Genomic DNA, 12413 nt, shown 5'->3' on the forward strand with positions numbered 1-12413 from the left:
TTTCTGTGTGAATTACACACCTCACCTCACATACAGAAGAACGTTTGTGGTACTTTTTTTTGTTGATTGTCTAAGAGCAATAAAGCTATTTGTTTATCGAATAAGAGCTTTTTTAAACACATACGCACCTGCAGCTAGCTAAACTTAACAGAAACAGGCTCAAACTAAAAAACTGTAATAAGGAATTACTATAAAAGGAAGTTTCGGTTTCGGTTTCGGTTTCGGCCGAAACTGAGACAGAAACCGAAATTCGGTTTCGGTTTCGGTTTCGGTTGTAAAAACTAGTTTCGGTCGGACACTAGTAGAGAGTTAATATGTATTTTTAATTGAATATAAACTTTATTACACTGAAGAAGGTCCAAACTTGTGGACTGAAACGTTTGTGTTTTTTTGAATAAAGACTATTATTTATACACGACCAACCTGTATTTTACTGCTCGTATCGGCCTTTTAACTATTTTGATCATTTCACGAGCGATTGATTGATTAACAAAATGCAAGTTGCTCGATAGATGCGATTTATCTCGACAAAAATAATATCGCTTAGACGTCTAAAACAATTTATTGTAGCGTGTAAACAAGTTTTTGTCAAAAAAAAAAAATAAAACTTCAAGACGTAATTATAATAGTTATCTGTTTTTTTTTTTTTTTCTAACGCGGAGACGCGTAAGGTATACGGTTTTTCGCGCAGCACGCGCGTAGGATCGACCCAACTAGAACGGATTAAGGATGTAGCGTTTGTTGTAGGCGCATAGATCACGATGATGAGCCGTAACGAGTGCGTGTCGAGCGATAACATACGCTCTGGCATGGAGTATAGCGACCAACAGGAGTCAACGCGCGAGCGCGCGCGCGCGCGCGCGGGCTGCTCGAGCGAGTGCTGGTTGGAGGTCGGAGGTGTGTATTGGCTATTTCCGCAGGAAGTCCTAGGTAACCTGTAAGCGCCATTGAGGTTCTAACTGAACGTGCCACGGATCTATGCTATCGTTTCATAACATGCCAGCGCTCTGGATTCGCGCGTATCGCGCTCCCGAAACGCTAATTCGCCGATCTCCGCTCCGTGCGCGCGCGCGCGCGCGCGATACCAGCCTTTTCGCTAACTCACCAAAACGAGCCGCATTAATCCTTCCTGATTCGACGTAACAGGCATATTCGGAATTTAGGACATTCTCTCTTCAAAAGCCTCATCATTGTTCAACAGAATCTTGAAATTAATCAAGTTCCAACGTAAACCGTCGTCACGACGGAAGTATCGTTTCTCGGTCTTCTTCAATCGACAACATAATTTTTTGATAAGAACAGGAAAATTATCATGGCCCTTTGAAGCAAAAAACACTGATGATAATGTGTGTGTGATAGCAGCATTACTTTATTCAAGCACGTAATATATAAAACGTTTTCGGCCTTAGATATATTAGGCCTTTATCAATATATATATAATAATGTTGTTCTTGAATTAAAAACTTAATCGAATCACATGATTACAATTTGGAAATATAAAAGTAAATGAGGATAAATTTTTGATTTTAACCAAAGCAAAGCGTAGCATAGCATATGTTTTTGCTATAATATAGTCTTTATATGTACTTTTGACATAGACTGGCGTATGGACTACTAGTCAGTTCCGGTCCGAAGAGCCATATTTGCACCAAACCAAACCCAATCTTGAAATTATTTTTCCATGTGTGATTTCAATTCACTTTTTCCGAGATTTACGACGACATGCGCAAAATGGGGGAAATGTACTGCTGAAAAAAAAGAAACAAAGTTACAGACTTACGTTTCAACTATTCGGTCAAATTGCAAGCGTCGCATATAAATGTTCGTTAATAAAATTAATAAACAATAATATAGAAAAAGATTTATATAATTCATATACGACGTTCGGAAAGAAATGTCGGCGAAATTGATTATTTCGGTACACAAAACGAAGTTAAATTTATATGTTGTTAACCTTTTCGCTCCGGGGATTTTTCCTTTAAAATTGACCTCGCATTTTAGCTGAAAAAGTTAATAATAACCTGCTACCTCCCCCCTTCAAAGTTAATTTTGAAGGTCAAAGAAGTAACCAGGATTTTTTTCAATTTTTTTCCTAAATTTAGTGCATTAAACTGACCTTATAAACATCTATTACGTTTGCTTTTCTTGCTGGTCCATATATGGACCAGTCCCGGAGCGAAAAGGTTAATTGAAACAGGAATTCCAACTGTAAATATTTCTTATTCGTGTGGGTGGTGATAAATTTGTCGATGCTTGTTTTGCATGCAAGATAATTGTCGAACAAAAAGATACGCTTTTCAGATGCAAGACGTCTAGACTCGCACTAGCCCATCCTTTGCTCGAGAGATGCACCAACAATTCGGCTCTATTAGGCCCAATAAAGTATCAAAGAGGAGGAATGCGCCCTGATCCAGTGATACATATTATGTCCGTTAAATCGTTTGTGCGCGAGTATACGGTGTACGCGACACAACGCGCATAGCGCATGCGGGTAGATTTTTGGTGACCACTACTATAAAGTATGGTTACAACTTGTACAATGCGCTATCCGCATAATAGTTTATATAAATGACATGAGGCGATTTTTGGCGATCGTATGGTACATGTACCAAAGTGTACCAAACTATAATTTGAAGTCACTCGAACTATAGTTTGGTACACTTTGGTATATGTACCATACGATCGCCAAAAATCGCCTATGATAGTGAGAAAAAACAATAGTACAATAATATATTAAGTAATTCCTATTTAATGAAAATTTTACACCGTTCTTTGTAATTTTTATACAAAAATAATTGTTATTGAATTGTTAACATTACCTCACAAAAGTAGTCCAATTTCCAGATACAGAGGAAAGATATTGTTTCTTTAAAAAAAAACAACAAATAATACAAATATTTCGTTACGTATCTGTTGACCGCGTTCAACGGAGAGTTATCGCTCTCGTCTTGTCAACACTTGGGGGGTGCGTTCAAAAACACCACTCGTGTGCGCATGAGCATTACTGTAGCATGGTATACACACAGCAGTGGGTGCGTTCAGACAACTCAACGGTTGAGAGATCATCACTTGTGATAGGACTATTCTTTAAAATCTGAAGCGGTTCCAACAGTACGATCCAATCAGAAGTGATTATCTCTCAACCGTTGTGCAACTGTTGAGTTGTCTGAACGCACCCAGTGTGTTCCCGCTAGATGCAACTATTGGTTGTCGCTTCGTAGCAATCGGACATGATTGGCTCTTACTTTTAGAATCGATTAATCACAAAGTCGAATGTTGACAAGACACAAACTCACCAATTGTTCTGCCGAACGCGGTCAATTGGCCGTATTCATTGGGTGCGTTCAGACAACTCAACAGTTGCGCAACGGTTGAGAGATAATCACTTCTGATTGGATCATACTTTTGGAACCGCTCCAGATTTTGAAGAATAGTCCTATCATAAGTGATGATCTCTCAACCGTTGAGTTGTCTGAACGCATCCAATATCAAATTGACCATGGGTGCGTTCAGACAACTCAACAGTTGCACAACGGTTGAGAGATAATCACTTATGATTGGATCGTACTTTTGGAACCGCTTCGGATTTTGAAGAATAGTCTTATCATAAGTGATGATCTCTCAACCGTTGAGTTGTCTGAACGCACCCATTCTCAAAGCTTATTTTTCATGAAAATAAAACAAATATTGAAAATTGATCTTAAGTTTTCACAGAATTGTGTTTCATGAAAATCACTACGAGATACAGGTGATACAAGATGGAAGACGGTGACAATAAAGTGGATATCCAGCTAAGTAAAGATAGAAAATCGTATGCCGGCATACCGGAGGCCGATTTCGTCGTGAGTATTATTTATTAATGTGTAATTTATGGATTGTTTTAATATATACGAATCGTATACATTTGTACTGATTTATACAATTCAAATTATCATTCCTGAAACTCGTACTTTTCTACAATCGTTCACAGTGCTAGATCCATGCATTACTCTTTTTAATCAGTTTCTTTTTGTTAAACATAAATTTACCGCAATTTTAATGAAAAAAAATATGTCAAGAAACAAACATCTTTTTTGTTTTAATTAAAATTTGTTTTTATTCTTACATTGACTGATTAAAGACAATTTGACATCAATCTATCAAACCTTATATGGTCATTAGAGAAGAATGCTGTAACAATCTTTGTTATTTATGTTAAATTTACTCAATCACTTTTTGTAATCTTATGTTAAGATGTTCATATATGTTGTGTATCTTCAGGACGATGTTGAAGTTTTCATGGCAAAACCAGAAAATGAGTCTGTGCAGAAAGTACTCAGAAAGTTTGACGAGAGTCACGGGAAATACAAATTTATGGAGTATAATTTGGTCAATAAGAAAAGACGATTGAGAACCCAAATACCTGACTTAGAAAGGTCATTAGAAATGATTGAGAAATTACAAATGGAAAAGAACAATAGCCACAACTTGGAAACTCAGTTTTTACTGTCCGAGCAAGTTTATGCAAAAGCTATAATACCACCCACAGATAAAGTATGTTTATGGCTGGGTGCCAATGTGATGCTAGAATATACTTTAGATGATGCGCAAGAAGTATTGACCAAAAATATTGAAGCAGCCAAGAAGAATTTAGGATATGTAGAGCACGATCTGGACTTTGTTCGAGATCAATTTACCACTATGGAAGTAAACATGGCACGCATTTATAATTGGGATGTGAAACGCAAACAAGCAGCAAAATCAACATGAAACTCTTAATTGTGATTATATGAGATTTGCCTAAAATCTAAGATGGTAATTTCCTAAAGAACAGTTTTATATTTGTCTTAGTAGTCGTCTGGTTATACACATTTTATATATCTCACGTTAATAAATTATTTAAATGATCTAAATCATTTGTCATATAAATTTGTTACATTTTCCAGAATATCCATTATGAATCAAGTTGAAGAACATATAGCACCAACAAAATTTCGGATAAAGATTTCAGAAATGCATCTAATTATAAATTCTGAATACATCAATATTTCTGTATATTATTACAAATATATCTGGATTTCTAACTAAAGTTTTTGTAATTTTATTTTATTGTTTGTACATTGTATCTGTTCTCCAAAACCTAATAAAAAATATTATCTTACATTAAAAAAAAAAAAAAAACAAAATTAAAACGTGTGATAGATTTATACATATAAAAAAACCATATTTTAAAAATACTGGTATAATTTGTAATAAACGTAGAAGAAATATTTATTTGAGCTTTTGAGATCTGTACAAACGTCACTTTGTTAAGTACATGTTTGAATGTTTTAAATGGCGAATTCTTGTCCTCCGAAAAGAAACTGCATGAAAATTATAATAGCTAAATGTATATTTTATGACAGAGTGATGATACTAATGAACATGTAGCGGAATGTTTACACAGATTTCGTAATTTGTCTTATATTCTATTACAAATTTACATGTTTGCATTTAATAGTAAGGCACATCTGAGAGATGCTGAGGTATGCTGACTTTTTACAGCCACTGTCCAAAAACAAAAGACTAGCATAAATTTGTTGAGTACATAAAGAATTATAAAATTATCCATTAAAGTTACTCTGTCGTCACTCCTTCTTTCTGCTCATATTTTGACAATTTTAATTTTAATTCTGATACTTTGGCTTTTGACTCCTCCAGTTCTTTCTTCAGGCTTTCAATTTCCGAAGGACTTTCTACAATATTTCCAAGACGTTTGTGTATGTAACTACAATGTGCGGATAAGGAAATTTAACTTTTACATAATATTTAATAGATAAGCAGATATTTCTCGTACAAATAACACATTCTTCCGCACAAACACAGTTTATATATTTTTTATATGAGAATATACTTATTTTAAATATTGTTTCTTAAAACTTATGATACAAAATGCTAAAGAATAGATCTTTAACATTATTGTTAAGAAAAGGATACTCCAAAGCATCGGCTGGTTTTTCTGATTCTTCATAAAGCGATACAAGAATTTTTGTGAGAGCATCCATGACACCAGCCCTCTCCAGATATTGGCGAAACTCTTCTCGTTTAATAGAGATCGACTATAACCAAAAAATATGTTCTGTACTTTTCTCTTCAAGCAATATAATCGCAAATATAATCTTATAGAGTTATGTATATACACATAACACAATAAAACTATTTTGATATTTATTTGTCAAATGAAAAGATCAAAACAAAGAGAAAAAAAAGTATGAATTAAAATATAACTAGACAAATAAAATTTCATACATAATAAAAACTACAATTATAGATTAGCAATGTTTTTTAGATAATGAGATAAATTTTCAATTGTTTATTGTGATGCGATTAAATGTTAATGATGGTCAGTTTTAACAAGTTTGGTTAATTCACAAGCAGTTGATCACTTTCAATGAAATAGCTGATCACTGTATACAATAACTCTTAAATTAACCTTGGCAAAACTGGCCTAGTGTTTAGTTTTTTTTTTCATTATTCAACATACATATCTGTTTTCAATAGTCAACATAATTAACCACCATTTTGTCTTGGAAAAAAGGCTTGATTCTTCGAACGACCTTATAGCTTAATATATCTGTTACCCCCTCGACACCGACAAAATACAATAAACAAGTAACAAAACAAATATAACACAGACGCAAAAACCAGTACAAAAAGTAAAACCATAACCGGCACACAAATTGTCTTGACTTTAGTGACTTTTTCACAAAAAAGAACAAATTAATTAATTGACGAATGAATTAATTAGATGCTTACCATTTTAACGAAGTTTTATTTGTTTCTTAATTCTCGAGTTTTCCCTTGAGAAAATAATTTTCAATAAACCCAAGTCAAAACAGTAGGTTTTCGTCGAATCAATGCTTATGTCGTTCGGCAAAGAGCGCAAACAAAGTCAAAATAACGCGAGTCTCTTATTTACGCCCCACCCAACGAATTGCCACCAAATAATTCCTAGATATTTGATGCGTTCAGCGGAACAAGCCGCTTTTGTAGCAATCGAACGTGATTGGATCCTACTTTAGAACCAACTAATCAACGTCGATTGTCGACAAGACGACAACTCAGCAATTGGTCTGCGAATGCGGCCATTAAATATGGAAATTTTCGTATTCGCGGGATATTTCGCGCGCTTATTCAAACTGTTGACAATGACCACGGGTACGTTCAGACAACTCAACAGTTGCACAACGGTTGAGAGATACTCACTTCTGATTGGATCATACTTTTGGAATCGCTTCAGATTTTGAAGAATAGTCCTATCATAAGTGATGATCTCTCAACCGTTGTGCAACTGTTGAGTTGTCAGAACGCACCCCACGTTCAGCAGACTGAGCAGATCAGTGGTCTAGTTTCCACCGAAACCCTCAATTCGGTTTCACTACGCTACGGATTAAATTTAGTGTTCCGTTTCCATTGGAAGTAGAGTACTTATAGATCAAGGCTGTGTTCAGTTAAGCAAGATGGAACAAACTAATGGAGGAAATGCAGGAAATACAGGAATTCATTAGTTCCAATTCCTGTATTTCCTGCATTTCCTCCATTAGTTCGTTCCATCTTGCTTAACTGAACACAGCCCAAAGCGGAAGCGAAATCAGCGCAATTTGACAGGTTTCCATCGACTTAAATTTGATTCTACGTCGCATTAGGTGTGAATTAATGCTTCGGTGGAAACTAGACCAGTGTGATCGCTTAGTGATTCTTTAATATGATTGAATCTTGCCTTTAGATCTTAGCTGGATCTAAGTGTAGAAACCAATCATATTGAAGAATCACTAAGGCCTGGTTTATGCGGGCAATAACTGTTAACTTATGCCGGAACCGGTAGAGTTTAACTATAGGATTCCAATACTTCTGTTTATACGCATTCGGCAATTTTGTATAAACAGAAGTATTAAAATCATATAGTTAAACTTTACCGGTTCCGGCATAAGTTAACAGTTATTGCTCGCATAAACCAGGCCTAAGCGCTCACTGATCTGCTCAGTCTGCTGAACATGAGGTGCGTTCAGACAACTCAACGGTTGAGAGATCATCACGTATGATAGGACTATTCTTCAACATCTGATGCGGTTTCAAAAGTACGATCCAATCATAAGTGATTATCTCTCAACCGTTGTGCAACCGTTGAGGTGTCTGAACGCACCCAATATCAAATTGACCATAGGTACGTTCAGACAACTCAACGGTTGAGAGATCATCACTTATGATAGGACTATTCTTCAAAATCCGATGCGGTTCCAAAAGTACGATCCAATCATAAGTGATTATCTCTCAACCGTTGTGCAACTGTTGAGTTGTCTGAACGCACCCAGTATTTACTGCTGGAAAATACCGTCCCTCTTACCCCTAGCTCCCCGCGTCCACGAATTGATTTATTGACGCCGACTGTACAATTATGTCAAATTCTCAAACATCCATACGAGAGAGCGGGTTTGCGCGCGCATCAGTTGAACTGCGCGCGCAAGATAGAATCAAGATGGTGGACGTCGTGTTTTTTCCTCTCTTCAATGACGTTTAGTTTTAGTTGTTGTTTATTGTGTTGTCACTTTTCGCGTAATTGATCGCGGTCGTATCGCAATTGAATGTGTGGTTTAGTTGACGATTATCCGGCGATATCACATGAATAAAGTGCGCGTCGCACGATGTGGCACGGCGGAGGACGTGAGTTTTGGTTACGTGCGCTTGTGACGTGCGCGATCGGTGCTTGCTCGATTATTGGCGATTTCGCGTTGAAGTACGGTAAGACCGAATTGGAGCGCGCGCTATTTGACAACATGACGCACGCGACAGTGGGCGGCCTCACGTGGATGCTGATTGTTATCCTGTCCCGGAAACCAGTCGCTCGTAATCTGACCAGCGTATTCTCTTGCTTTTTGCTGGCGTCTCTTATCGACGTGGATCACTTTATCGCGGCGCGCAGTTGGCATATTCATGTGTGTAAATTAGTTTAGAATCTTAGCTTTATATATATATGTATATATATATACAACGGAACTCATTCTGCTTGTTAATAAAACAGACGATAATAACTAGAAATTTTGTTACGGTACAAGAAATGTTTTTGTCAAAAGTTATTATTTGTAATCTTGTTACTCAGTAATTTCAAATGTAGGGTTTTAAATTTTATTTTTTTTCTTTGGTTTTATTATTATTCAAGTGAAATAGAAAAACAATTAATATAAATAGAATTCTCCAAATTTGAATCATTGAAATTGCAGAAATATATATATATAATATATATATATATAATATATATATATATAATATATATATATATAATATATATATATATATATATAAAATATATATATAAAAATATATATATAAGAAAGTGAGAATGATTTTTAACAAAAGATTATAACAAAGAATAACAGAAGTGCAAATGTTTAATAGATATTGCAAATTTTTAATTTATATAAAAAAGCGAAACTATACATAAAAATTAACAAAATTCAGAGAAAGTATTTTATTATCATTCCAGGATGCCACGCATTTGCAGAAACGGCCATTTCTACACTGCACTACAATTCCTATTCTGCTGTGGATACTTTTTATTTCACTCTCGAGTATTTTTCACTCTCCTGTGTTAGAGCATACCTCCTGGTTGATCCTTGCCGCCTTCCTAAGTCATCATATCCGGGACGGTACCAGAAGAGGTTTGTGGTTTTGTCCTTTCGGCTCCACACGTCCCATTCCCTACTATTTATACTTGAGTCTTTGTATGTTCCTTCCTTATGCGTTATATTGGCTCATGAGCCTACACACATTTGCGCGGAAGAGTGATGACAGTATCACTCTTATCGATGTATGAAACTTTTGATTTATAACATGTCTCACACATATAAAAATGTCCAAACAACAAGTGAATGAAATTCACATTAAATTTACGAATTTTTTGTTTTAAGTATGTACAAAAACTAATAAGTAATTAGTACTTGTTGGTTAAGAGCGCTAACTTATTAGAAACTTAAAAAATTAAAAGCTCTCTGTGAAAATAGATATAAAATTTTAGGTTTGTTAAAATTTATAATAAATTATATATTTACGATAGATCTTTCACATACTTTGTCAAATGTGATATTTAATATATATAAAATGTTCAAAGGAGCCATATATGTATATAAAATTAGGTATTACGGTTAACGGTTGCGATAAATATTTTTTTAAAACACGGTTATTGGAAATTGTACAAGACTTTACACGCGTGTCCAATAAATTATCTTTTTATAATACATTTCAAACACATACAATGTTGTGCTGCGCAGAATATCGTGTGTAGCAAAATTTTATCAATATCAAAGAATATTTTTATATACACTATATCAAGAGAATATTTTTGGATTGTTGTCAAGAAAAATTATTTCTTTCTCGATGATAAAACAAATTATAGTGTGATAATAAAACTTCCAAAAAAATATACTTTTTAGCCAGCCGAATAGCGTCAATATGCAAAAAGCGTAATTTTTATTTTTTCACCAGTTAATGTACCGATAATATGTAACACATGATTTAACGATCTCTGTTCATTATTTTGTATAATTGTAAAAGTTAATTACGAGCGTGCGTGATCTTTGACAATATATGATATGTGTAATATATACATGACAACAAAACGACGAGTTATATATCGTCGCTTGCGCGAGCAAAAGGGAAAGTTCGAATAAAATTTTTCCAAGTTGCGGATGGCAACTTGGTATAACACATTTACGTGGCGCGCACATATACGCGCATACATAATAATTTGTACACTAGCCTGTTGCAGCTGTGCATAGTTTATGGGCGAGTCCTACGTGCATTCTTCTACCTGCATTTTTACAACTCGATACCGCACACCGTCCACCACTTTTTTTTATGCAAGACGTTAATGATATTTGTACGTACACATATTAGCTGTGTTATAAAGAAAGTTGTCTTTAAAAATATTTCTACAATAAATTTTTACGTTTCTTCCGAAGATGTGATGGTGTCATTTTCCAACATTCGCTGTAAGAAGAGAAACTGATCGTGCGAAATTTTCCGCGTTGATATTTTCTCTCGTCGTTAATAATTTACGGAGGTAATGTTATTGTCGCATAATGATCGCCGTAGTAACGACTTCGGCTACTTTGTATCTTATGCAACTTTTTAGCATTCCCGCCCACGTGACGCGACGCGTCTCTTCGTGAAGGTGAGAGCTGCGGAGGAGGACGCGCGCGGATGCCCCCGCGAGACAAACCGCGCACGTGTGTACACACAACCCGTGATCGGAGTCGCGCTCTGGAGGGGTTTATCAGCATTCGGCATTGCTTAGCTGGCACTGTTACCACCGCCGCTCTGCCTCACCTAGCTCACGGCGGTCTCGCTTAGTGCTCATTTAACTAGTCGACTGTTCCACACCTGTTGAACAAACAGCGCAGGTCGCCCAGATCGTTGAAAGCCTCTACCGATCGAAAGTCTGAAGGTCCGCGACTTCGCGCATGTTTGTTTGTTTTTTTTTTTATTTTTGTTTTTTTTTTTTTTTGAGCGGAGGGCACGTCTCCGTCACGTGATTTTATTCTTTATTATTACCGCAAGTCGAACGAATTTCTTTTACGGATCGTAATTCAGATCCAAATTTGTATTTTTCAATCCGGATTTTCCGATTGATTGCGAAACCGCGAGAAAAAAAAAAAAAACTCGATGAAGATCTTTTTCAGCATCTTAGGATTTTACAATGTCATCGTTTTCCGAAGAGATATGTGAATGTTCGCCGCGATAACGCTCTGATATCGGTATCTTGAAGACGCGGGCGCGACTTCATCTTACGCAGACGACATTGTGCGCGAGGCATGACAACACGACGTTCGCGGGGGATTCGGCCTGTTGAATCATACCCACGATGGTAAGTATTATACATAGTTACTGTACTTACTGTGTTTATATATATATATATATATCACACGCGAGAACTATCGTGAACACGATAGCAACGTACGGTCCCTGACCGCAAATTGTCACAAATATACACGCGCGCGCGCGCACGGAATATCGTATACGCGATCTTTTTCTACTCAGCGGAATTCCTGAACGTGTTTTGCCTCGCCGTCTCTGATGAAGCATTTGGAATTGGCTCGAGTGCCGTAAATAGCGTGTAAATCGCTTTTTGTCGTCGATTATTCGCGTTATCAAAGTGATTATATCTTTTGACGTAGATTTATGACGAAGCTGCCGTTAATTGGTCTATTTTTATCCTTATCGCAGGTAGGATTTTTTTATTTCTCTCCGTCTAACGATCATTAATGTTGGAAATGGTATAATTTTTTATTTTTTTGCATCGTAAATTCGAATCTTGTTTTTTTAATCAAATATATAAGTTTAACATTTTTTATACAATTTTTTTTTATCATACAATTAGGTAATAAATATTTTATATGTTA

The 12413-nt window shown here is 35.8% G+C and overlaps 4 protein-coding genes across 6 annotated transcripts in view; 3 read left to right on the forward strand and 1 right to left on the reverse strand.

The window, feature by feature from the left end:
- Window positions 1-3745: 3745 nt before the first annotated feature.
- Window positions 3746-5088, forward strand: LOC109854763 (prefoldin subunit 3). Its single transcript, XM_020428183.1, has 3 exons — window positions 3746-3842; window positions 4261-4794; window positions 4926-5088. The coding sequence occupies exons 1-2, from the start codon at window positions 3759-3761 to the stop codon at window positions 4747-4749; spliced, it is 573 nt and encodes a 190-aa protein (XP_020283772.1). The 5' UTR covers window positions 3746-3758; the 3' UTR covers window positions 4750-4794; window positions 4926-5088.
- A 144-nt stretch (window positions 5089-5232) lies between these two features.
- Window positions 5233-6937, reverse strand: LOC109854764 (C-Myc-binding protein homolog). Of its 2 annotated transcripts, none has more exons than XM_020428185.1 (3): window positions 6775-6937; window positions 5956-6077; window positions 5233-5746 (listed from the first exon to the last, which is right to left on the reverse strand). In XM_020428185.1, exons 1-3 carry the CDS (start codon window positions 6775-6777, stop codon window positions 5596-5598), a joined length of 276 nt encoding a protein of 91 aa, XP_020283774.1. In that variant the 5' UTR covers window positions 6778-6937; the 3' UTR covers window positions 5233-5595. The 2 variants fall into 2 exon arrangements, with proteins under 2 accessions (XP_020283774.1, XP_020283773.1); XM_020428184.1 differs by lacking the exon at window positions 6775-6937 and adding an exon at window positions 6503-6662.
- Window positions 6938-8474: 1537 nt separating this feature from the next.
- LOC109854762 (transmembrane protein 267) lies at window positions 8475-10373 on the forward strand. Its single transcript, XM_020428182.1, has 2 exons — window positions 8475-8951; window positions 9500-10373. The coding sequence occupies exons 1-2, from the start codon at window positions 8661-8663 to the stop codon at window positions 9827-9829; spliced, it is 621 nt and encodes a 206-aa protein (XP_020283771.1). The 5' UTR covers window positions 8475-8660; the 3' UTR covers window positions 9830-10373.
- A 952-nt stretch (window positions 10374-11325) lies between these two features.
- Window positions 11326-12413, forward strand: part of LOC109854755 — a 7170-nt gene continuing 6082 nt past the window's right edge. Inside the window, exon 1 of one of the 2 annotated variants that reach the window (XR_002250243.1) lies at window positions 11326-11878. Coding sequence is in view for 1 of the 2 variants with exons in the window: in XM_020428175.1 (XP_020283764.1) it covers window positions 11876-11878 (3 nt within the window). In the remaining variant the exon portion in view is untranslated. The remainder of the gene's footprint in view (window positions 11879-12413) is intronic. The other variant, XM_020428175.1, reaches the window with a different exon arrangement.

The sequence above is a fragment of the Pseudomyrmex gracilis genome, unplaced genomic scaffold, assembly GCF_002006095.1.
Source record: "Pseudomyrmex gracilis isolate BER0280 unplaced genomic scaffold, ASM200609v1 scaffold_73, whole genome shotgun sequence".
NCBI lineage: Eukaryota > Metazoa > Arthropoda > Insecta > Hymenoptera > Formicidae > Pseudomyrmex > Pseudomyrmex gracilis.

Bases quoted from the DNA above. Each gene is read 5' to 3' on its own strand.
- LOC109854762 (XM_020428182.1), top strand. From the start codon at position 8,661: ATGTGGCACGGCGGAGGACGTGAGTTTTGGTTACGTGCGCTTGTGACG. The intron at 8,952-9,499 runs GTGTGTAAATTA...TTATCATTCCAG, and splicing joins CGCGCAGTTGGCATATTCAT to GATGCCACGCATTTGCAGAA.
- LOC109854763 (XM_020428183.1), top strand. From the start codon at position 3,759: ATGGAAGACGGTGACAATAAAGTGGATATCCAGCTAAGTAAAGATAGA. The intron at 3,843-4,260 runs GTGAGTATTATT...GTGTATCTTCAG, and splicing joins TACCGGAGGCCGATTTCGTC to GACGATGTTGAAGTTTTCAT.
- LOC109854764 (XM_020428184.1), bottom strand. From the start codon at position 6,526: ATGTTGACTATTGAAAACAGATAT. The intron at 6,078-6,502 runs GTATGTTGAATA...TTTTGGTTATAG, and splicing joins TGACTATTGAAAACAGATAT to TCGATCTCTATTAAACGAGA. The intron at 5,747-5,955 runs GTATCCTTTTCT...CGCACATTGTAG, and splicing joins AAACCAGCCGATGCTTTGGA to TTACATACACAAACGTCTTG.